At 41.3% G+C, this 25,403-nt stretch overlaps 1 protein-coding gene across 12 annotated transcripts in view; it reads left to right on the top strand.

The window, feature by feature from the left end:
• Window positions 1-25,403, top strand: part of CTNNA2 (catenin alpha 2) — a 1,217,074-nt gene that overhangs the window by 396,495 nt on the left and 795,176 nt on the right. For all 12 annotated transcript variants that reach the window (XM_021088202.2, XM_021088201.2, XM_021088200.2 and 9 more), the window contains 2 exons: window positions 8,825-8,944; window positions 13,902-14,168. In XM_021088202.2, the coding sequence (XP_020943861.1) occupies window positions 8,825-8,944; window positions 13,902-14,168 (387 nt within the window). The remainder of the gene's footprint in view (window positions 1-8,824; window positions 8,945-13,901; window positions 14,169-25,403) is intronic.

Below are 25,403 nucleotides of genomic sequence, written 5' to 3'. Positions count from 1 at the left end.
GAATGAGATTTGCCTTTTCCTGAGTTAATTGCTTGGACCTGATTGAATGGGCTGGAGTCACAAGCCCAAGCCTAAAGGTAGAAGTGAGGGTGGAGGGTAATTGGAAGAGGCTGGCCTCATCAACAGAGTGGGGGGGAGGTCTCACTGTGTCCAACAGGGACAGCGAAACTCCACAGTAGCTTGAGCAGGGAAAGTTTAATGTAAAGAATAACTAACTCTTTACAGCACAGGGAACTATATCCAATCTCTTGGAATGGAACATGATGGACGATAATGTGAGAAAAAGAATGTGTGTGTGTGTGTGTGTGTGTGTATGTATATATATATGACTGAGTCACTTTGCTATACAGCAGACATTGGCACAACATCGTAAATTAACTACGCTTTAATAAAAAATATGCAAAAAAAAAAAGGATAACCTTCCTGGAGTTCCCGTCATAGCTCAGTGGTTAACGAATCCAAATAGGAACCATAAAGTTGCAGGTTTGATCCCTGGCCTTGCTCAGTGGGTTAAGGATCCAGTGTTGCTGTGAGCTGTGGTGTAGGCTGCAGATGCAACTCGGAACCCGTGTTGCTGTGGCTCTGGTGCAGGCTGGCGGCTACAGCTCCGATTCAACCCCTAGCCTGGGAACCTCCATATGCTGCAGGAACAGCCCTAGATATGGCAAAAAGACAAAAAAAAAAAAAAAAAAAAAAAGAGAGAATAACTCTCCTAACAGATTAAAGTAACAGAGGATTTGTTAGTAAGAGGTAAAGAGAATTCTAAGGAATGGCAAGTACAGGAGCAGCTGCCCCTGACCCCTGCCTTGGACTAAGATCACACATCCTGCCAGGAGCCCACCCCAAACCAGGGCCAAGATCCAGATGTTCCAAGGTCACTGGATGCCAGAGAGGTCATTGTGCCACACAAGCCAAGGGAAATTACTGGAAATCTGCCCCTTAGGGAGAGTGGCTCCCTGGAGGTTTTCCATTTCAGAATCACACTTGGGGGCCATGCTGAGGAAACCGAGGGCCACCTGGGGTTGGAGAAGCTACCTCTGCTGCAGAACCCATCCGGGAAGCGCTCCCCAACCAGGAAACAAAACGCCTTCTCTACCAACAGAGGTTAACACAGGCCCACAAGGAATACTATTTAAAGGGCCCACCATGTTTTTCCCAGAGTAGGCAGAAAGTCTGAGATTGGATTTGATAACTGACCAAGGAGAAGGTGGTTTAATTAATGCTCAAAAGTGGGCTGCTCCTGCCGTAAGAAGGGAGGTGGATTCAAGTGGGGCCAAAGACTTCAGCTACGGAGAGTTTCACAAACTAAGGAAAAAACCAAAGTCATGGCCCTGGGGAGGGGGTTGGAGTGTTCATAGCCACAGGATAGATTCTGTTGGAGCAGAGAGGTGAGGTGGGAGAGGCAGGAACAGAGTTGGGCAGAGAAATACAGGTCGTAGATTGCCTCGGTTATGGTAATAATTAGTTTATTTATTTTTTTGGCTGTGCTTGCAGTCTACAGAAGTTCCTGGGCCAGGGATTGCTACAGCAGTGACAATACTGGATCCTTCACCCACAGACCCACTAGGGAACTCTACTTACACATGATGGGGAGCCATTGATTCTAAGCATTAGAATCAGATTCATGATTTAGGTAATTTTGGTAGCAGTATGGAGAAGGAATTAGAAGAAGGGTGAGCCCCAGCAAGGAGGTCAATTAAGAGACAGTTGAAATTATCCAGGCCAGTGGATGATAGAAAAGCTGAGAAGGTAATGGCAGGGTGTACTGTGAGCAGTAGATTTTAGAGACATTAAAAGGTAGAATGACCAGATCCTGAAGACTGATCAGAATGGGCAGGGCTCTTAATGACTCTTTATCAGTGGATCAGGGAGTTTCCTGGTGGTCTAGTGGTTAGGATTTTGTGCTTTCACAGTGGCGGCATGAGTTCAGTCCCTGGACTGGGACCTTAGATTCCACATCAAGCCACTGCGTGCCACAGCCACAGCAAAAATAGAAACATAGTGACCTGTTTAGTATAAACCAGGCCTGGACTCCATCAGCTTTACAAACCCATCCTTGCTGGGAAACTGAGGCTGCCCAGCCCAGGAGTTAAAAGTATTAGCTCTGGAGCAAACTACCTGTGTTTAAACCCAGCCTTCTACTCTCACTTGCTGTCAGACCTCTTGGGCTGGCTGACCCCCCCTGGCCTCAGCTTCTCCTCTGTAAAGTAGAAACAAGAAAATGATCAACTTCAAAGAGCTGTTGTTTGGGACCAAACTAGATACTGTAAAGTATTTAGAACAATTTCTGCTACACCATAAGGACTCAGTGACACTGGCCAGTGTCATTTTTCTTGCACAAGCTGAAAATAACTTTGGAAATACATCAAGCTATATTATTATGCTTTATAAAACATGACACTAAGAGTAAATGATGCTAGCTAGCATTGAATCATTCTTGCTTTCTTTTTTTCTTCTTTCTTTTTTTTTCTTTTGTCTTTTGTCTTTTTAGAGCCGCACTTGCAGCATATGGAAGTTCCCAGGCTAGGGGTTGAATCAGATTTGCAGCTTCAGGCCTATGCCACAACCACAGCAACCCCAGATCTGAGCAGTGTCTGCGACCTACACCACAGCTTAAGGCAATGCTGGATCTTTAACCCACTGAGCATGGCCAGGGATCATGCCTGCATCCTCATAGATACTAGATGGGTTCATTACCACTACACAACCACAGGAACTCCTGTTCTGGCTTTCTGCTGAGATCATTTTCCTCACTTGTTAACCAGAAAACAGAAGGTTTAATCAAGGAGACCAGCTATCTTTAAGAGGCAGAAAAATAAAGTATGCTGATGCTGAGATATCCATGGTCAAACCACAGGACTATAGGGCCGCAGAAGTGAAGTTGTTAAATATAGACTCATATTAATTCATGCATTCACTTGGCTAGCTCCTATGTCCAAGATAACAGTTTTTAATTTAGCTATAAAACCAGATTCTAAAAGGACGGTTACGTATGACTTATTAAATAGTTCTATCAATGTCTCTTAAGATCCAGGCAGCTGGCTATCCAGGGTAGGACCCTTAAATGAGGTCAGTCTGTCCAAACAGAAATGATAACCACAACAATACTGACTGATCGTGCTGGCTTGGGGTAAGTATAGGCAAGAGAATCAGATCATAACGTCCAGGACAGGGGAATGGACTCCTGTTCAATACTCAACGCCATTCACGCATGCCTGCCTGGCTCCTAGTGAGATGCTTAGTAAGTATTTAGAGAATGAATGGATTCTCAGACTACTCTACTTGTTAATATAAAAATAAGTACAATTTCAGTCATGAAAATCAGAGACTGATTTTAAAGAATCCATCTCCCACTGTTGTGGTTCTGTTTGCTGCTAAGGTTCGAGTTCCATCCCTGGCTTTGGAACTTCCACATGCTGTGGGCACGGCCAAAAAAAAAAAAAAAAAAAAAAAAAAAGAGTGTATCTCAAACAATTTGACACAGCTGGAGACTAAGTAATATTAGTAAGTAGACTTTTTTTTTAGAAATGGGGGTAGGGGCTATTTGGAACAAGTTCTGTGAAGGGACCCAAGATTTTAAGTTTTAAGAGACAAGCTCGGAAAAGAATGATCTAAATCCACGAAATAGGGAGGACATTTTAATAGCTTGTCGAGAAGATTCACCTCTTTTCAGCTGCCCCCACTGCCATTCACAGGCTTCAGGATTAGGGACAGGAAGACCTGCCTGAGCTGAGGGCAGTCCCGCCTGGCCGTGGGAGGGGAATGGCTGTCTGTAGCATCCAAGGTCAAGACAAGGAAGGATGTGGCAGCTGCTTCTAAGGGCTTGTGGGATGTGATTTCCCAGTCTAGCCTGCAGAGTTTTCCAAAAACTTCCCTACAACACCTCCCCCGCTAGCATCACCCTCCTTCTCAGAGCCATCGCACTGCCTGCATCCACAGTTTTCCACATGTCCCAGGTCCCTGTCACCTGCAGATGTCCCAAGAGTGAAGAGGTAGCCTTTCCTCTTCACGTCACTCAGGAACATTTTTTACCCTTTGGTAGACGTTACACAGCAGATCAGTTTCTCTGTGTAAGGAGGTCCTAATTCTTTCCAGGTACTCTGCTAAGCCATCGGCTATTTTATGTTTTCTTCCTCCCTTCCTTCCTTCCTTCCTTCCACTTTTCCTCCCTTTCCTCCTTCCTTCCTTGCTTCTTTCCTCTTTCTTTTTGTCATGTAGTATGCCTGCTTTATTTGGGAAAAGAGTAGAGAAGTAATCTTTGGCTTCCATTTCCATTTTCTTTTTTTTTTTTTTTTTTTTTTGTCTCTTTGCTATTTCTTTGGGCCGCTCCCCCGGTATATGGAGGTTCCCAGGCTAGGGGTCGAATTGGAGATGCAGCTGCTGGCCTACACCAGAGCCACAGCAACGTGGGATCCGAGCCGCGTCTGCAACCTACACCACAGCTCAGGGCAACGCCGGATCGTCAACCCACTGAGCAAGGGCAGGGACCGAACCCGCAACCTCATGGTTCCTAGTCGGATTCGTTAACCACTGCGCCACGACGGGGACTCCCATTTCCATTTTCTGTAACACTGTGTAGCATCACTGGTCTCTTCAAGTTCTCCGTTATTTTTATTTATTTATATTTATTTATTTATTTTTGTTTTATCTTTTTTTAAGGCTGCACCCGCAGCATATGGAGGTTCCCAGGCTAAGGGTTGGATGGGGGCTGTTGCTGCTGGCCCACGCCAGAGCCACAGCAACGCCAGATCTGAGCCTTGTCTGCAACCAACACCACAGCTCACGGCAATGCCAGATCCTTAACCCACTGAGCGAGGCCAGGGTTGAACCTGCAACCTTGTGGTTCCTAGTCGGATTCATTTCCCCCGTGCCAAGACAGGAACTCCAAGTTCTCCGTTATTTATTTTTTGAGTCAGTATTGGCTTTTTATGTATTTATCAATTTCATGTAGGTTTTCAGATTCATTAGTATAGAAGGTTTCATTCTTTCATTTTCAACTTTTTGTATCTTGTCTCAGAGATAACGTGTCATAGGATCTTTTCTAAAAGCCCTGCTGAGAGTTCCTATCTCCCAATTAGAGCATTTTACCCATTTATATTTATTTTATATCTGGTCTTGGCCACCTTACTTATTATTTTTCATTTATATGCTTTCTTTTCTTCTTTTCGTATCTTCTATTATTCTTACAGTAACCTTGAGTGGCATGTAGGCTCTTCTTTATTATCTTCATTTTATTTATTATCTTCTTACATCACCTTCCTTTTATTAATGAAGGCACTGAGGGACAGGAAGGTTAAGTGGCCTGTCCTGAGTCTGCTAACAAGCGACAGGGCTGGGATTCAAACCCCATAGCCCTCCTCACACATACTGACCTACATCTGTCACTGTGAGGCCCAAGTAGGTGAGAGAAGCATCCCAGGCTCTGCTGTCTAAGGATTACCTTCTCAGGGGGTTGGCTTGGCTTGTAGGAGTCAATTTCTTTTCCCCAGACACCCGAAAAGAACGAAAGAACCGTGGGTCTGTTCAAAAATAAAAATGTGGGAGTTCCCGTCGTGGCGCAGTGGTTAACGAATCCGACTAGGAACCATGAGGTTGCGGGTTCGGTCCCTGCCCTTGCTCAGTGGGTTAACGATCCGGCGTTGCTGTGAGCTGTGGTGTAGGTTGCAGACGCGGCTCGGATCCCGCGTTGCTGTGGCTCTGGTGTAGGCCGGTGGCTACAGCTCCGATTGGACCCCTAGCCTGGGAACCTCCATATGCCGCGTGAGCGGCCCAAGAAATAGCCAAAAGACAAAAATAAATAAATAAATTAATTAATTAAAATGTGGTTTTTATATTAATTTTGATTTTTCAAAAGTGCCTAGTCACTGCCCTTTTTTTTCCTTCCTTGTCCATGTTCCTTCAACATTCTATTCTCATTCTCATTCCCTCTCTCTCTCTTTCTCTCTCTCATAGCAGTGTTTGTGCTCATAATCCCGTTAAGCTGGCATTAATGTCCTAATCCTTGACTTTAGTTCTCTTCTCTCCATATCTGCTGGATGGATTCAGAACCATGTTTCTGGAGTTCCCATAATGGCTCAGTGGGTTAAGGAGCTGACATTGTCTCCATGAGGATGCAGGTTCGATCCTTGGCCTTGATCAATGGGTTAAAGATCTGGCATTGCCATGAGCTGTGGTGTAGGTCACAAATGCAGCTCAGATCCCATGTTGCTGTGGCTGTGGCATAGGACAGCAGCTGCAGCTCCGATTCAACCCCTAGCATGGGAGCTTCCATATGTTGCAAGTGCAACCATTTAAACAAACAAACAGGAGTTCCCGCTGTGGCTCAGTGGTTACCAAATCCGACTAGGAACCATGAGGTTGTGGGTTTGATCCCTGGCCTCGCTCAGTGGGTTCAGGATCTGATGTTGCTGTGACCTGTGGTGTAGGTTGCAGATACAGCTCGGATCCTGTGTTGCTGTGGCTGTGGTGTAGGCCGGTGGCTACAGCTCCGATTCGACCCCTAGCCTAGGAGCCTCCATATGCTGCGGGTGCAGCTGTAGAAAAAGATTAAAAAAAAAAAAGAACTAAACAAACAAACAAACAAAAAACCTTGTTTCTATGTGAGAACTAGGTTACTGCTCAGATCCTTGTAGATTAAAGGATCAGTCAGAGTGTGACTAAGTCTACCTTTACATAGACAGGCGCTATCACTGGTGTTACTTTTCAAAAGAACCTCGTTGAATTAGAAACATAAAATCAGACCAGCGTCTGGATTCTTCAGAGAAAACTAATGAGAAAATAAGTGTAACAAAACAAAATAAATACTCCAAATTGGTCTGATTAACAACCGACAAGGGGCCTGTTTTATATGTACATAAATTGTAAAACAAATCCAAGATTTAGCTCCCTCTGAGATAACTATTTCTCTCTTCCCTGAGACCAGTCCCGAGAAAAGATTTACAGTTCAAATAAGCAGCAGGAACAAATTAACTGCCAAGAGCTGTCCTCTCAGTGAAGCTGTTGATAACCACAGTCAAATGATTATAAGTCTATTAGAAAGAGAGACATCACTGATTTGTTGTTTTAAAGATCTGAGGTCTGAAATTCTCATTAATCTGTGAAAATGTTTTCAATGGGCCATTTCATACCATAAAATGTCCTTTAACTTGAGTGCCTAAATCAATCCCCAAACACAACAGTTCTTTTTTCAACTCTACTTCTTTCTTTTCCTTGAGTATAATTAGAGGAAGGATGGGCATTAGAAAAGATGAAAGTTGAGGAGTTGAAGCATTTTGTGTTTTTACAATTAGGAAGGAAAAAAGAGGCAGCATTTCCATAGAAGAGGAGAAGGGCAACTTACTTTTATCTGGAGACTAGATTGAACCCCCGTCCCCCAACACCATCATTCTAAATAACTTCCCTTGCTCATTACAACTCCCTTCCTTAATGAAATGAGTGAGCCTATTTATTTATTGTTTGCGTTTGAGGGCTGTACCCACAGCATATGGTGGTTCCCAGGACAAGGGTCGAATCAGAGCATAGCTGTGGGCCTACACCACAGCCACAGCAACGCAGGATCTGAGCCTCGTCTGTGACCTACACCCACAGTCCACGGCAACGCCAGATCCTTAACCCACTGAGCAGGGCTAGGGAACGAACCTGTGTCCTCATGGATGCTAGTCAGATACGTTAACTGCTGAGCCAGGGCAGGAACTCCAAATGAGCCTATTTAGAAAAATTGAATGATATTATCTCATCTATGGAGGAAGAGAGTTGATGATATCCATTATTACTGGTTTATATATACGATTCTCTTCCTCCACTCAGTGAAACTTGATGAGAAAGTTAGATTAGCTACCTTTGGGGTTGTGTCAAGTTTAAACAAAGGTGTATCTCTTCAGCTCAGGACTGTGTTACTCTATGATTTTTTTCTAGCCATTTTAATGGTCATTTGGATTTCCACATTGTCAAACAGTGAACTGTCTATACATTGTCCTTTGATTTGGTTTAAACCTCAAGAGTCAGTTGGAATTCTGCAGTAGACTCATACGATCTCTTGTATTTTTCATTACTATTTCAGAGCTCCTGTCTCCTCTCTCTCTTTTTTTTTTTTTTTTTTTTCTTTTCTACTGCCTTCATCAGAAGCTTGTCCTAGTGGAGATCTCTCTACCAGCCTCCCTTCAAAACTAACCACTTTTGATGTTGCAAATATAGTTCTGGCTTGTGCCTTATCCATTCAGGATTATGTTCTTGGCTATTTCTGCTGTTTGTTTTTCTGTCCACTGTAATTGATGCTGCCTTCCATGGCAACAGAACCTCAAATCCACTTACTCCTCGAGACTCAATATTTTCTGTTTCCGTTGGATGGCAAGGTGTAAACCCAGCTTGAAATTATAATCCTTTTAGTCCCAGATTTAGAGGTGTTGCCAAGAAGATTGGTTGCAGATTTAAGCTACCTCAAACTTTTAGCAGTCCCAGGAATTTCTCTAGTTTTTGCTTGCAAAACACTTCCTCCTCTGAAGATTTCTAGAATTTGTTTTCAATTCCATATTTCCTCTTAAGTATATTTCCCTTTATTTTTCTACTTGAAATTATAAGCCCACATTTCTTAGCAAAATCCTAATTCAAAATGCAACCGGTGTAGTATTTTTTATACTTTAGGAGCTCAGCAATTATCGCCTTTTATATAAAGAATATTCTGTTAATCTTTAACAAATAAATGTTCTGATTATAAATGCCTGTTGGGGTCACTGTTGATTTTTTTCTACAAATTAGCATTTCCATCATGTTTACTAACACTGAAATACAATACTGTTATACATATTTTTTTTTTTTATCATTTCAGGTGGAGGAGGCCCTGGAAGCTGTCAAAAATGCTACAAATGAGCAAGACCTTGCAAATCGCTTTAAAGAATTTGGAAAAGAGATGGTGAAACTTAACTACGTCGCTGCAAGAAGACAACAGGTAGGAAAGATTTTGGAAAGCTGGGGGAGAAAATGAGGGAGTGTAAGGTTCCTTGTAGATTTGTGGTCTGAACAGTGGATCAGCGGCATCTGCCGCTGTCAGAGCATCAAATGCCCTAGGAAACTGTGATCACAAAGGTGTCTTCCTACCTGGCCCCACTGTCCAATGCTGGTACTGCCTGGGTCCTTTGGCCCCTGAATATTTGGAGTAGGTCTCAGGTCACCTGCCTCGCTGGTGGGCACCATTCTCCAGCTCCTGGCACATTCTAACCTTTTGTCCAGTCAAGGAGAAGCTCCTGAGTGGAATAAAGAGTATCAAACTGTGGTTTGGTGCTGTGGCCACTTTCTGGGCATAGCTCTTTGCCCTTATGTTTTATCCCTCAGCCCTGTGGACAGCAGTGTGCATAGAACACTCCTAAATGTGCAGAACGTGTAGTGGAACTTTTAGGAATGAGATGAAGAAAACAGGAGGAAAAAAAAAAAAAAAAACAGAGGAAAGGCCAAGAGTGAGAAAGAGAGTCCAGAGAGAATGACAGGCAGTAAGTCATTTTGATGAAATTGATTGGCCTGGGGTTTTCCCTGCTTCCTTTGTCTAAAGATGGCATCTCCTAAGTCCTCAGTTTTATCCAACTCAATTTGTTCATTAGGTACCATTAGAATTTTATTCCCAAAGTGTGTTCTTTTTCTTTCTCCCCAGGGAAGGAAACTCTTTAAAAGTGAAGGAGTTTGTTAAAAACCTTCTCACCTATCCTCTTGATTCTTCAACCTGTGGGGCAATCCCTGATGACTTTTTTTGAGGTTCTCAATGACCAGTAGGAGAGTTCTGTTCATTTATGCCATGCTTACAAACTTGACTGAGATCCAGTCCCTTCCTCTCATGCGCTGCCAATGTCCCTTGTAATGGGAGCACAGACATGATTTTAGTTCACGTGATTTTTTTTTTTTTTTTTTTTTTTTTTTAAGGGCTGCACCCGAGGCATATGGAGGTTCCCAGGCTAGGGGTCTAATCGGAGCTGTAGCCACTGGCCTATGCCAGAGACACAGCAATGCCAGATTCGAGCTGTGTCTGACCTACACTACAGCTCACAGCAATGCCAGATCCTTAACCCACTGAGCGAGGCCAGGGATGGAACCTGCTTCCTCATACATACTAGTCAGATTCGTTTCCACTGAGCTGTGATGGGAACTCATTTTTTAGTAGACTGTTATCAGCAGAATTTCTTCCTTGGCATCGTGTGAGGTAGCCCACAATGCAATGTGGTAAGGAAAGAAGTTATTCTGAAGCACATATTTGAGGCCAAAAATCCACTTAGCTTTAAACAAACACTGAAAAAAAAAATACATTGAATCTTTAAAAAAAAAAAAAACGTTTTATTGAAATGTAATTGATTTATGATGTTGTGATTATTTCTGCCGTACAACCAAGTGATTCAGTTATCCACATAACACATATCTATTCTTTCTCAAATTCTTTCCCCATCTGGTTTATCACAGAATATTGGGTAGAAGTCCCTGTGCTATACAGCAGGTCTCTGTGGGCCAATCATTCCGTATACAATAGTGTGTATATGCCAGTCCCAAACCTCCAAGCCATCCCTAACCCCCCACACTTCTCTTTGGTAATCATAAGTTTGCTTTTAAAGTCTGTGAGTCTGTTTCTTCTTTGTAAATAAGTTCATTTTAATCATTTTTTAAGATTCCACCTATAAGTGATATTCATATGATGTTTGTCTTTCTCTAACTTCACTTAGTATGATAATCTCTAGATCCATCCAAGCTGCTGCAGATGGCATTATTTCATTCTTTTTTATGGCTGAGTAATATTCTATTGTATATATGTACCACATCTGCTTTATCCATTCCTCTATTGATGGACATTTAGGTTGCCATTGAGTCTTGATCTCACTGAACCAAGAGGGAGGCTGGGGAGAAAGGTAGGGGCTTGGACACTCTTTGGATTTTATTGTTCAGTGAACGGGTAGGTGTTGAATCGTTTAGAGTTTGATATTGAAGTCTGAGATTTACATTTTAATATTATTCTAGATATGTTGCAAGGAAGAGAGTAGCATGGAAGAGGAGAGACTAGTTGCAGATGGGAGGGTGCTGAAGTGGTCTAGGTGAGCGGTGCTGGTGGTCTCGATTAGCTTGGCGGCAGTGGCAATGGAGAAGAGCATAGGGAGTCAATGTTTTCTTTGAAAATAGAACACTTAGGACCTGCTGTGGAGGTGGGTGTGTGAGGTTAGGGTATGAGAGCAACCAGTTTACATCTAAGGTCTTGTTTGGGCAAATGGTAGATGATAGTGAATTTATTGAGATGAGAAAACATGGAAGAGCGGCTATTGAGATTTAGAAATCAAGATGTCATTTAGATACCTTGATTTCGAGAGGCTTGTAAGATATCCCTGCAGAAGTGTGAAGTAGAAGAGAGACGTGGGTTGGCAATCAAAACACAAGTCATCAGCATGTAGCTGGTATTAAATTCATGTGAGAACACCCATAAATATAATTTATTTCATTAACCTTGGTTTAATTAATTGCTACTTCACACTTTTCCAAGAAAATTTAGGAAAAAAAGTAGAATTCTAAAAGAAGAAAAAAAATGGTTTAACACTCTTCTGGCCACAAAAACATGGTGCTGCTCATTTGGCATATTGCCTTTTAGTTGTTTATCTTCATATTTTCACCTATTGACAATCACACTATACATACAAGTATGCATAGTGTGTCCTTTTTTATCTTATAAATCTTTTCCATATTATTATTTTTATGAAAACTATTTTTAATATCCACATAAAGATTCCATCAAATGAAAGCTTCAGTAGTTTACTTAATCGAGTCTCCATAAATCAGCATTCACATTGTTTACAGATTTTTGTTTGTTTGTTTGTTTGTTTTTGTCTTTTTGCCTTTTCTTGAGCCGCTCCCGTGGCATATGGAGGTTCCCAGGCTAGGGGTCCAATCTGAGCTGTTGCCGCCGGCCTACGCCAGAGCCACAGCAATGCGGGGATCCGAGCCGCATCTGCAACCCACGCCAGAGCTCACGGCAACGCCGGATCCTTAATCCACTGAGCAAGGCCAGGGATTGAACCGCAACCTCATGGTTCTTAGTGGGATTTGTTAACCACTGAGCCACGACGGGAACTCCTACAGGGTTTTTTTTAATGTGATTAAAAAATGTTTCTAAGAACATCATTATGGAATGCCCCCCCATTTGTCACTTTCATATTTAGATTTTTTTTTTTTAGTAAATGCTTCATAAATCAGCATTTACATTGTTTATTATTGTTTTCATGTGATTAAAAATCTTTCTAAATATGTCTTTATGGAAAGAATTTCACACTCCCTTTTTCTCACTTTCATATTTAGTGGGGTCTTTTTGTTTTGTTTTGTTTGTTTGTTTCAGTGTAGATAGCCCAGAATGGAATATATAGACTTTCTGGACTAGGTTCTCTGGTGTTCTGGAGGAAAATTCCACCTGCACTGCCTAGCTTATTGCCTAATGTAGAGACTACCCTGATACATTAGTTCCTTATATATCTGTGTTGATCTTTAGGGCTAAAAATAGGCCATCCCAGTTTAGAAACTATGTTGGCTGGCATAGATCTGTTAGTGTTTAAGCAGAGGTGGAGAGAAAGCCCAGTTAGCTGTTACTACTAATTGTCACTTTGTCTTGAGAGTCCTACATATCAAATATAATGTGCCTGTCTCAGAATTATTTTGACCCACGAAAGAGCGATGCAATTCACTCTTTCTAGGTCATCCATCTATCATTTCTAGGTCATCCAAGTGAGCAAATAGGAATAGAACCCAGTGGTTCAAATACTCTTTTAATGATACATTTTTAAGCCAAAGAATTTTTTTTCCAGAGACATTCAGCTGGCAATCCTGCATGGCTCTCAGAGAGCAGCACTGCCTTTAACATTTCCCAAAATGATGTGAACATGTTCTTAACAATACTCTTTAAAACTAAAAATAAAGATGCATCCCAGTGGTACTCTTTTGACATCCAAAACTAGGTAAGCAAGTCATCTTCAATCTATTTTGTTTTCATTCCCTAAATTCAATGATTGATCTGCCATCAAAAGTAGTTTTTTGAAAAATGAACTCTATTCTGCAAATGGTAATGAAGTGGCAGTGATGCTCTAAGCAAAATCAGAGGAGTTTTTATTTCCCATGTTTGTACTTGTGATTGAATATGGAAGCAGGTGCAGAATCAGAAGACTGAAGTTTGGGTTTTCCATTTGCCAATAAGTAATGCTGATCCATGCAAGCCGCTTACCTGTTGGTAGCTCCATTTTTACATTCTTACAGCAATATTTATGCAATGCATTTTTTAAAGAGCCACACCTGCGGCATATGAAGTTCCCAGGCTAGGGGTCAAATCAGAACTGCAGCTAAGGCAATGCCAGATCCTCAAACCACTGAGTGAGGCGAGGAATCAAACCTGCATCTTCACAGAGACAGTGTCAGGTCCTTAACCTGCTGAGCCACAACAGGAACTCCTGGAATGCATTTTATAGGCCAGACGCTGTGCTATTGACTTAAAGAGCCACTGAACTAGATAGCGATGGCTTTTTGCTCTCACTAGACTTAAGGTTTAGGAGAAAGACATATACATAAATAAGTAAATACAATAAAGCATGATGAGTGTTCATGATGGGAGGGAAGAGGGTCTTGCGGGGGCAGATAGCAGGGGACCCAGCTTAGAGAATTGGAAGGCGAGTGGGTTCCCAGAGGACGGGCCTCATCAGGGGAAAGGATAGGGCAGAAGAGGGATGCTCAGAGATTGCACAGAGAAAGGACAGCACATGCAGAGTCTTGGCAGCTGTAGCGAACACAGGGAGGGGAGATGTTTTCTAAAATCCCCGTGTTCCTGGAGGCTGGTGACTCTGAGCTCTGTTCTGACACTTCCAGGGCAAGATTCAGGGAAGTGACCGCTTCGTGTTTTGCACATACAGGAGCTGAAGGACCCTCACTGCCGGGACGAGATGGCAGCTGCACGAGGGGCTCTGAAGAAGAATGCCACCATGCTGTACACGGCCTCCCAAGCCTTCCTCCGCCACCCAGACGTCGCCGCCACAAGAGCCAACCGGGATTACGTGTTCAAACAAGTCCAGGAGGCCATCGCCGGCATCTCCAATGCTGCTCAAGCTACCTCGCCCACCGATGAAGCCAAAGGCCACACGGGCATCGGGGAGCTGGCTGCGGCTCTGAATGAGTTTGATGTAAGTGTCCAAGGCATGCACATGGAGGGGCGGGCGCTTTCCCTGAAAAAATGTACTGAAGATGCTGGGCCACCAAGATAGTATACATTGGTTTATTCCTCCTGGAGGCTGTTTTTTTGTTTTTGTTTTTGTCTTTTTCTTTTGGCCATGCCTATGGCATGTAGAAGCTCCTGGGCCAGGGATCAAACCTGTGCCACAGCAGTGACAACACAGGATCCTTAACCCCCTGGGCCACCAGGGAACTCCATCTCTTAAAGGCCTAATTTTTAAATTAAAAAAAAATCATTTTTAATTAAAATATAATTGATTTGAGTTCCCATCATGGCTCAGCAGAAACAAATCTGACTATCGTCCAAGAGGACACAGGTTCCACCCCTGGCCTCGCTCAGTGGGTTAAGGATCCGGTGTGGCCATGAACTGTGGTATGCGTCACAGACACAGCTTGGATCTGGCATTGCTGTGGCTGTGGTGTAGGCCAGCCCCCACAGCTCTGATTGGACTCCTAGCCTGGGAACTTACATATGCTGAGGGTGCGGCCCTAAAGAGACAAAATTTAAAAATAATAATAATAAAAGAACAAAAATTTAAAAAATAAAATTAAAAAAAATAAAAAGAGTTCCTGTCATGGCTCAGTGGTTAACAAACCTGACTGGTATCTATGAGGATGTGAGTTCAATACTTGGCCTTGCTTAGTGGTTTAAAGATCCGGTGTTGCTGTTAGCTGTGGTGTAGGTTGCAGATGTGGTTTGGATTTGGCATTGCTATGGCTCTGGCGTAGGCCAGCAGCTATAGTTCTGACTCAGCCCCTAGCCTGGGAACCTCCATGTGCCATGGGTATGACCCTAAAAAGACAGAAAAACCCAAAAAAAGTATAGTTGATTTATAATGTGCTAATTTTTGCTGTACAGTAGTGACCCAGTCATATATATGTTCTTCTTCTCATGCTACCTTCCATCATGTCCTATCCAAGAGACTGGTTATAGCTGCCTGTGCAATATGGTAGGACCTTATTGTTTATCCATTCTAAATGTAATAGTTTCCATCTACCAGCCCCAAATACCCCATTCATCCCACTCCCTCTTCCTCCCCCTTGGCAACCATAAGTCTCTTCTCCAGGTCTGTGAGTCTCTTTCTGTTTTGTAGGTTCATTTGTGCCGTATTTTAGATCCCACATATAAGTGATATCATATGATATTTGTCTTTCTCTTTTTAACTTATTTCACTTAGTATGAGAGTCTCTGGTTGCATCCATGTTGCTGCAAATGGCATTATTTCGTTCTTTTTATAGTGGCGAGACTTAGAGGCTTTTGATAGTAAGGTAAACCACATGACGTGTTACTGTTCTTAAGAAACTGACGTCTTGGCAGAACCTGGTTTACAAGTCTTAAAAGGAACAAACAATGTTTAAGAGGCCCTGAACCCATGCAAGTGGAAATGAAACACTTTGTTTCCTACACCGTATGCTATTTTAGGGACAGTCTATTGTTTGCATGATCATCTTAATTATCAAAGAGGCAAAAGTCATTGGCAGTGTAGGTGTAGATTGTCTCTGTCTTGTGTCAGGGTGAAGATCTGCTCTCCATCTCTTCATTTTAAATCAGTGGCAAGCAAACTCCTCTGCCCCGTCATTCTGTGTGGGGTCCCAGTCTTCCTTACATCAGCCCCTCTGGGTGGCATCTCCTCTAGTCCCAAGAATGACTCACCTTGTGCACCTGCTTTTCTAGATGTGTGTCCCAGTGTGGGAAGCAGTAGGAGGAGGGCTCATTGTGCTTGGGCTTATTCAAAGCAATGGAATGAATGGGAAAGATGCATGTCATTAATAGTCCATGATGGCAGCCCTCATTTCCCCTGGGCAAGGATACAGCCCACCTGTGAGAAGGTGGAATTCAATTGAGTTCATCCTATATTCAGGGAGAGCCTATATATGTTGTGAGCTGTAGAAAAATTATAAAAAAATTAGCATCTGCTTTTAAGAGTTACATTTTCCTAAAGGGGAGCTGAAGGAAGTAGAATGTAATAAATCACCTTTTAAGTGATAATATACAATGTACAAATTCATAGGAGAAAAATCGGTTACTTAACAACTGTGGAGAAAGATGATGAGCTTGTTTTTGGATATGTTGACAGGAGTTTTTGGCAGGAGATGACTGGCTGCCTGCTAGAAAAGAGGACCAGGAGTAAATTATTGTTAAAGGCATGGAGATGAATGCTATAAAGGAGGGATAATTGTAACACTTTATGCAGTTTCCACAGGTGTCTCACCTCTTTCCCTTATTTTTTTGATTAGTCTATGTATATATTTATGCCTGTATGTGTCTATTCCATTTCCAAAATTTTTATAAGAATTAAATATGATAAATTTGAAGTATCATAGAAATTGGACCTTCATATGTGGTATATTTACAAAGTTTTAGGAGGTAACAAAAAATTCATTTGAACTAATAAAATACTTTAGTAAGGTTATTGATTTTAAAATAAACATATAGAAGTCGCTAGATTTCCATAATGAAAAAGAAAAATGAACTATGGAAAAGAGATCCTGTTCACAAAATAGACAATAAAGAAAAAAATTGTCAACTGGGAGTTCTCTTGTGGCTCAGCGGAAATTAATCTGACTAGCATCCAATGAAGGCTCAGGTTCCATCCCTGGCCTCGCTCAGTGGGTTGAGGATCCAGCATTGCCGTGAGCCGTGGTATAGGTCACAGATGCAGCTTGGATCTGGCATTGCTGTGGCTGTGATTTAGGCCAGCAGCTACAGCTCCGATTCGACCCCTAGCCTGGGACCCTCCATATGCCACAGGTGTGGCCTTAAAAAGACAAAAATAAATAAATAAATAGTAATTTGTTAGCTTTATTTCACAATCTAATTTAATATTATTTCCTTATACATGTTAGAAATAATCCTGATACAGATGTGGAGGATTTAAGAAAGAAACTCGTATTACTTTACTGAGGAATAAGTTTTACTTTTTGGTAAATGATGTCATGATCTCAGGACAACTACTGACCCTATCGATTTTTATAATATTCGGACAATCACTATAAAAATTCTAGGAGGGTTTTTGGAACTTGACAGAGTGATGATAAAGTTTTGTTTTGTTTTTTTCCTGGAATAAGAATAGATGAGCCTATAACTTAAGGAAACAAAAATGAGCAGTCCATGCACTCAGGTAATAATATAATGCAACATTAATTTTTAGTGTGTGCATTAGAATAAAACTGTCCCATTGGTTTAACAGAATAGAAAATCACACTCTCATATACAAAATTATTTTATGAAATGGTACTTTTTAAAATTAAGAGTAGATAGGTATGTAATCAGGTTTTGACAGAATTGCACTTTTATAATTACAGTTTATAATCAAAAAGTAACCAATACTACCTAAATGAGGACCTAGTAATAGAGTAGAACTGTAGCATACACAGAAGGCTCTCTTGAAGGACAGTCCAGGCTCTTCCACTGCTGCCACCTTCTGCCCAAGAGTGTGATGACGGCTGCTTCCCATTCTCTCTCTCTCTCTCTCTTTTTTTTTTTTATATTGAATCTTAAAATATATATAGAGAGAGGTATAGTTGATTTACAGTGCTGTGTTAATTTCTGCTATACAGCAAAATGGTTCAGTTATATATACACTCTTTTCTGTATCCTTTTTCATTACGGTTTATCACAGGACATTGATTATATTCTCTGTGCTATACAGCAAGCCTTGGTTGTTTACCCCCTCGTGTGTAATAGCTGACATCTGCTAACCCCAACCTCCCACTCCACCCATTTTCCACGCCTCCTCCCCTTCAACAACCCCAAGTCTGTTCTCTGTGTCTTTGTGTCGCTCTGTTCTACAGATGGGTTCATTCGTGTCATATTTTAGATTCACATGGCATTTGTCTTTCTCTTCCTGACTTACTTCACTTAGTATGAGAACCCCTAGTTGCATCCACCTCTTCTCTTTATATCTTAACCATTTTCACTAAAAAGAGCTTTTACCTGCGGTGGATTGAACAGTTGAGGTGTCACTGGAATATTACGTCTTAGGATTCAGAAAATAAAGGCCATATGGAGAAATGTATTAGTAAAGTAGTCAGCTTACTTTCTACTGCACTGTTAAGAGTGATGTGGTCTCATGCTGGACAAAGAAGGTTTTGGGAGGTTAACACATGGATATAAAAAGCAGAGACTTTTTTTATTAAAAATGGCATATAAGTCACTGATTATATTTTATTAATTTATATATTAACATTATTATTCATGAATTGTATGTTAATATATAACACATTAATAAATCTCTTGTATATTAGGTATATAACTTATTTTCATTACTTATTATATTAAGTATATGTTAACTAAGTCTTTATACATTATGTAAGCTAAGTATGTTAACCAAGTAACATTTCATTATTAAATATAGATTAGTTCTCAAGCTATGTAAATTGCATAGAGCATTATCTAATGTTTCAAACTTTGTTTCTCAGATGTAGACAAAAATCAACATATGGAGCCTGTCTCAATTGGCAGTTCATAGATACTGATTCCATTTGGTGTGGTTCCCTAAAAACAGTCATTTAGCAAATGCAATTAATTTCAGCACTTATTCAAAAGTAGTAATAGCAGTAAAATATTATTGAATACTTAAACATTTAAGATAGTTAACCAGTTGCAGATTCTCCATCATTTCTGACACTAGCAAATATCAGCAGTCCTTAATGCTATTTTAAATTCCCTCACTAAAAATAATGTTCCATTGCTCTTTAACATAGTTATGTATTTCTGTTCTGTTTTTGCATAATGAATACTTTTATATTTTTTATTTTCCAGGCATATCGACTTGAAATTGATTTAGAATTCATAGACATCTGTCTTGAATCCTAAAGGCTATTCTCAGATATTAAAGAAATTGAAATTACTCTGGGGGAGAAGGAAACTCACTCAAACTTCCTGTGATTTACTTTTCTGGTAATAGCCCTTCCTGATGCTTGGTTAAATGGCTTGCCATTCTAATAGGGATTTGAAAAAGTCAAGCATCTTTGAGATTCTGAAGTGAAAGGAATCATAGAAATACAAGATATATTTTCATGGTCGGCATAGCTAGGATCCTCTAATGTTGAACTTGAAGTCCATTTCGTACTATTAGTCATCATTCTTCAAACCCAGTTGTATGGGATGTAAGTGGCTTAGAGTTTCTTACTTGATTAAGAACAAGGCAGAAATTAGTGTTTTCACATGCATTTGTCTAAAATTACAGGATTGATTTCTGCCTTGGTAATCGGGGCTTAATGCTTGGTGACCTATTTTGGGTCATTATTATTCTGCCTATAAAAATAGTTGATTTAGTGACTTACAAAGTGAAAAGCTGAAGAAAAAAAAAACAGTATTTTAATAGTTCAAAATCATCAAGAGAGAGTTTCTTTCCTTTTTTTTTTTTTCCTTTTTAGGGCTGCAAATGTGGCATATGGAAGTTCACAGGCTAGGGGTCGAATCAAAGCTGCAGCTGCTGACCTACACCACAGCCACAGCCACAGCCACAGCAACGTGGGACCCAAGCCGCATCTGCAACCTACCCAGCTCACAGCAATGCCACATTCCAACCCACTGAACGAGGCCAGGGATCGAACTTGCGTCCTCATGGATACTAGTCAGATTTGTTTCTGCTCTGCCGCAACAGGAACTCCCATCAAGAGAGTTTCTAATGAAACAACAGTAAAAAGTAAAATGATTCCTAATCAGTGGAAAAATCAGCCTCTTTAAAATGTGGCAGTTTGAGGTAAATTTATCTAGTGAAACTATCTACTAAGGAATACCAAAAAGAATTTTTAAAAGTATAATGACTCCTCAGAAGTGAATCATAATGTCAATTTCGACTGCTGGAAAACTTTCAAGAGTGAGAGAGAGGAAAATTAAATGTTATTCCTACAGAATTTATTTTATTAAAGAGAAGAGACTATATTATATCTTGTTTTTTTGGAGCTTCTTTGTAGGTGGAGAGACTTTGCAAAAATGGAAATTAACACCATTCATGACCTAGCCTTCATAATCAATAGCTATTTCGCTTTTAAAGTAACCATTTTCTTTTAAATCAGACAGTTCCTCTAATCTTAATCTCAGATGCCTCTAACCTTAAACATTCTCCTTGCGGTTTGGCATCTTTCTTTTCCCATTTCCCCTGGGAAATGGCTTGATTAGTAATTCTCTTTTTCTTGTACACTTAGTTGCTCCTTCTCCATTTGTTCGGTCCTCTCAGCCTGTAGAAAAATGTATTTGTATTCTACAACTTAAACACAAAATGAAATAAAATATTAGACTACCGTAATTACCATAGTCTCATATTCTCATATTTCACTCTCTTCTTCCTTACAGAGTTCATTAAAAAGTAGATTCTAATCTGCTTGGCCGCCAACTAGCTCTTACCACTTTCAGCCTTGTCCCCTACCCTCTACTCTCGTCCCTCTTCTGTGACACGATGTCTGAGGTCTCCAGGGACCTTTTACTCATGAATTCTTTGTGCTCTTATTTTCTTATTCTCAACTGCTTCAACTTTGGAAAGAGGGGGTTATTGTTGTATTATTTCTCACTTGCAAGATTTACACATCTTTGAGAGGTAGGGTGATCTGGTCTCAACCACACTGAGCTGAAATGGCACCATGGCATTCCACTCTATCTAAAGTTTTTTAGTTTTAGGTTGCCATTTTTCAGGGGTTTTTTTGTTTGTTTGTTTTTTCTTTTTATAGCCACACCTGTGGCATATGGAAGTTCCCTGGGCTAGGAGCTGAATCAGAGCTGCCACTGCCATGGCAACAATGGATCTGAGCCATATCTGTGACCTACAGTGCAGTTTGTGGCAATGCCAGATCCTTAACCCACTGGGCAAGGCCATAGATCGAACCTGCATCCTCTGGGACACTACATCAGGTCCTTAACCTGCTGAGCCACAGTGGGAACTCCAACTTGCCATTTTTATTTCTGCCTAATTTCTCATACCTCCTCTCTACCTTCATAGGTTTTTCATCTTTTTTTCTCCCTTTTCTCTTTGTTTTCTTTTCTTGACTTAGTTTCACTTCTCTCACTGATCTGGTGTTTAGTGGGAATGTTGGAATGTGCATAAAAGGAATGATGGGGCGTCTGTCTCCCAGGCCCATGAGGATGGCCAGGACCTGTGACCCAACAAGGTGAAGGGACCAAGGCTAACTGCAGTGGTGAGAGAATTGTCCCACCCTGGGGAGCATCTCCAGGCTCCACTGGTCATTCCAGCCATCTGCTCCTCTTAGGTACATGTATAATCTAGAATATCTAGTCCAAAGGAAGGGATGAAGCCCAGAAATCTAGGAGGCAGCAGTCATTTCAGAGCAGGACCCTGGCTCATTTCTGGGACACAGAGAAGAGGTTTCTGAATACCTGAGAGAAATAACAACCCTGGACTGGAGTTTGGGATCTGGAAGGTTGGAATATGGCTCCAGTGGAACTAGAGGGCTGTGTGGATCACACAGGTCAGAGGCCCAAATACCTGACCTCAGAGATCTATGCTGAAGGAATCTGAAGAAGTAGAGTTTTTCTCTTGACCCCCTTCTCCAAATATCACTCTTCATCTTTTTCTTTTTTGGCCATGCCTGTGGCAAGCAGAAGTTTCCTGGGCCAGGGATCAAACCTGTGCCACAGAAGTGGCAATGCAAGCTCCTTAACCCCCAGCCCACCAGGGAACTCCTTCATTTTTTTGAATAGGAAATAATTATTTTTTATTATTGTTATGAGGCCCAGATGTATATGTTCCTGGGGAGGTGCTATTCCCTCAAGGAGCCATGTACGAAATTCTGGCTGGCTCAGAGATTCTTAAAGGGTTTTATTGATTCATGGTCTCTACAACATCAGACAAGGAGGAAGGTGTCCTTGGAGAAGTACATTTTCACAGAGCATCTTGTTCAGTCCCTTCCCAGTTCTAACTCTCCCTTTTGCCATGGAAATCAACATAATTTTGTTTTGTTTTGCTTTGCTTTGTTTTATTAGAGAGGCTTAACCAGGCCTCATCTCCTTCTTTGATGTTTTATAAAGTCATTCTGACTGCAGAAATCTGGGATCCCCATATTAGGTTAAGGAAAAACCTGAGTTTTCTATGTATTTCATTGCTAAGAGTGAGCATGGAGAGAGCCCTATGAAAATACTATAAACACACTGGTAAGGAAAATGCAAGATGTAGGTCCTGTTCTAAAGAAATTAGCAAGGTAGAGGCCAAATGCATTAAAAATGAAAGCTGGTAAGAAGGATCACTGAGGTTTGGGAGAGCAATTTCAGATTTCTAATTCAGGTGCTAAAAAGATGGAACAGTCAAACAGCAATTTGCTGCCTCTCTGAGTTCATGCCAATATTTTTGAAGGCTAACATCTGCACAGCTATTATGTCTGTTATTCTTTAATGCTTTCATTAGTACTCCTTAATAATGCTCTCTGCTAAATACCTATGAATGTGTGAAGTGGTTCCCATGTAGTGGCTGTTTGAAGTAGCCTGGGACACAGGGAAGAGCTCAGAACTTGGATTCAGGTGTCTAGCTACTCCTTCAAGCTCGAGAAATACCTAAGGATTTGTGACCTTAAGTTACAGAGAGAGCATCTTTAGGCCTTGGGAAAAGGTTTAGGTACCAGATTGCTAATATAGTACATTAAGAGCTTATAGAATGCCAGGTGAGATGTAAGAATGATGGAGTAGATAGGAGTAATCCTTACTGAACAGCCTTACTTACTGCAGTGCTTAAATGCTGTGATGTGGCCCTACATACATAGCATGCGTTTAACTTTGTGTGTGTGTTGGTGTGTGTGGCAGGGACAGGGATGAGATTAGGGAGGATGAAATCAGAGAAGAATTCCTGGAGGAGGTAGTGCATGAGTAGAAAGTGACATGGTGGGTGTGAATGAGAGCGCTTCTCAAGCAGAAGGAACATCATTGCATGCAGGGGCCTGGTGGGTAGAGAGTACATAAGCTGTTTGAATCTGGAGCCCATCAAGAAATCTGGCAAGTCAGTGAGCCAGAGGAAGATACGAAGACCTGTAGGCCTTGCAGGGGGCTAGGCTTCCACTTGCAGGCATTAGGAAGTGGCAGGTGATCTAAGCATTCCTTGATCTGAAATGCATGGCTAGATTTGTGTTTATAAAGTTCCCTCCAGGGAGTTCCCGTCGTGGCGCAGCAGAAATGAATATGACTAGCATTCATGAGGATACAGGTTTGATCCCTGGCCTCATTCAGCGGGTTAGGGATCTGGCATGGCCGTGAGCTATTGTGTAAGTTACAGTTGTGGCTGGGATTCAGCATCTCTGTGGTTGCGGCGTAGGCTGGAGTCTACAGTTCTGATTTGACCCCTAGCCTGGGAACTTCCATGTGCCACGGGTGCGGCCCTAAAAAGACAAAAAAAAAAAAGAAAAGAAAAGAAAAGAAAGTTCCCTCCAGCTGCAGGGTGGAGAATGGATTAGAATAGAATAGGGCAAAGCTGCCAAGCAGTGAGGGTGATTGGGGTCAAGGTTATGAATGTCTGAGAACATTGTGGGAGCAGGAGTGGGAAGGAGTAGATGGATAGGAACCATACTGAAGGGGTAGAATCAACAGGCTTTGGGAACTGGACTTCTTACTTTCACATATCAAACAAGTTAATGTTTTGTACAGTAAGCTTTAATTATATTAAAAAACAAACATTTGTATAATTCCAGTTATACTCCCCTCCAGGGGACATCCCTTTGCGGGATGATTTGCATAATATAACTTTCTTGCATTGATTTATTTTTTTCTGGCTCTTAATTTACTTACTTACACTCCTACCAGTATGGTTATTAAATGCCTAGTAATTTGTAGATGTATATTTTGAACATTATAAATCCAAAGCCGACAGCATCTAGGGTTTTTTTCTAATTTAGTTTAAGCTATTTAGGTTGATTGGGCTTCAATTAGTGTGTGTTTACTAATGCTTATTTTACTTTTAAAAAGCAGCAACAAACTTGTGCACACAATTTTTTAAAAAGTGGGAACATTTTCCCACGTGGTAGGATGTACTATCCATAACTGGGGCTTAGTAGAGCCCAGAAATTCTCGTGGTTTCTCCCAGTGGACTGCCTTCACATCTCTCTGCCGTTTTTTTACTCGGGCAAATTAAACTCACCAAAATGTCTTTTTCATCCTTTCTCAAAGCTAGAAACAAGCAGTGGCGTTTTAGCATCCTTTATCATACACTGACATCTGGTGGCCAAACAGAACATGAGCCATCCTCCGGGGAGCTTCTGCCTACCTGTAAACACAGCACAACCTAAGCACGTACCATGGGCGCAAACTCAGGGGATAAAAACATGGACAGGGAGTAGTCTGCCTTCAGCGAACTGTTAGTCTGCTTATGACACCCTTTTGTTCACCAATGTTGTGCAATGGAGGTTGTATTAATCCCTTTATGAAAAAGCCTGCAGCCCTGGGAAGGTGCTAAAGATGGATAGAGGCAGATGAGGTTATAGGTAGGATGGAGAGTTGAGGGTGGTTCTGCTAGCTGAGTGGAGCCAGCATCTGGGACGAGGTATTCTTCTCTGCTTCCTGAGCCATACCACATTGCTTCCAGGACCCACTCATCCAGTAGCATCATTTATTGTCAAAAACTCTTACCCCGGAATATTGACAACTCCTGTATCTTCTTGCTCCCAAGAAGCTTCAGCTTTTAAAGCTGGTGTAAACCCGGCAGTATTTCCTGATAGTATCGTTTACTTTTGTGTTTTACTATAATTACTCCAGGGAAGTATCCCAAGATAATATGTCTCTTCTCCATTTCAGTTAGTGAACATGGAGCTACCAGAAGGCATTGAGCCAGTAACAGAATGAGACTTGAAATATCATTCTTGAAAACTGCATTTCACACACTCATGTATTAGCTTCCCTGATGTCTTTAATCAAAAGTATTCTATTTCCAATCTTGCTTTATTTCTTTTCACAAGGGGAAATGAAAGAATCTATATTTTCCTCAAGATAATAATTTTCTCCTTTAAGAATATTGACTGATTCCATTGGGCTGAGTTCACCTTTATTTCAAATGATTAGTACTAACTCTAACAGGGAATATTGAAAGAATTGATTATTGCTATAAACTGTCTAAATGTGTGATGGAAAATTGTTTTATCATACGTCATATTTTTATTTATTTTTTGGGGGGGCCACACCTGAGGCATGTGGGAGTTCCTGGGCCAGGGATCGAATCTGTGCCACAGCAGCACCCTGAGCCACTGAAGTG

The sequence above is a fragment of the Sus scrofa genome, chromosome 3 (assembly GCF_054392235.1).
Source record: "Sus scrofa isolate SSC_HxYL_T2T_F1_AM1 chromosome 3, Sscrofa_HxYL_maternal_Yorkshire_Landrace_v2.0, whole genome shotgun sequence".
Lineage (NCBI taxonomy): Eukaryota > Metazoa > Chordata > Mammalia > Artiodactyla > Suidae > Sus > Sus scrofa.
Note: the sequence above shows the minus strand (reverse complement) of the source record. Positions and strands in the feature narration are given on the sequence as shown.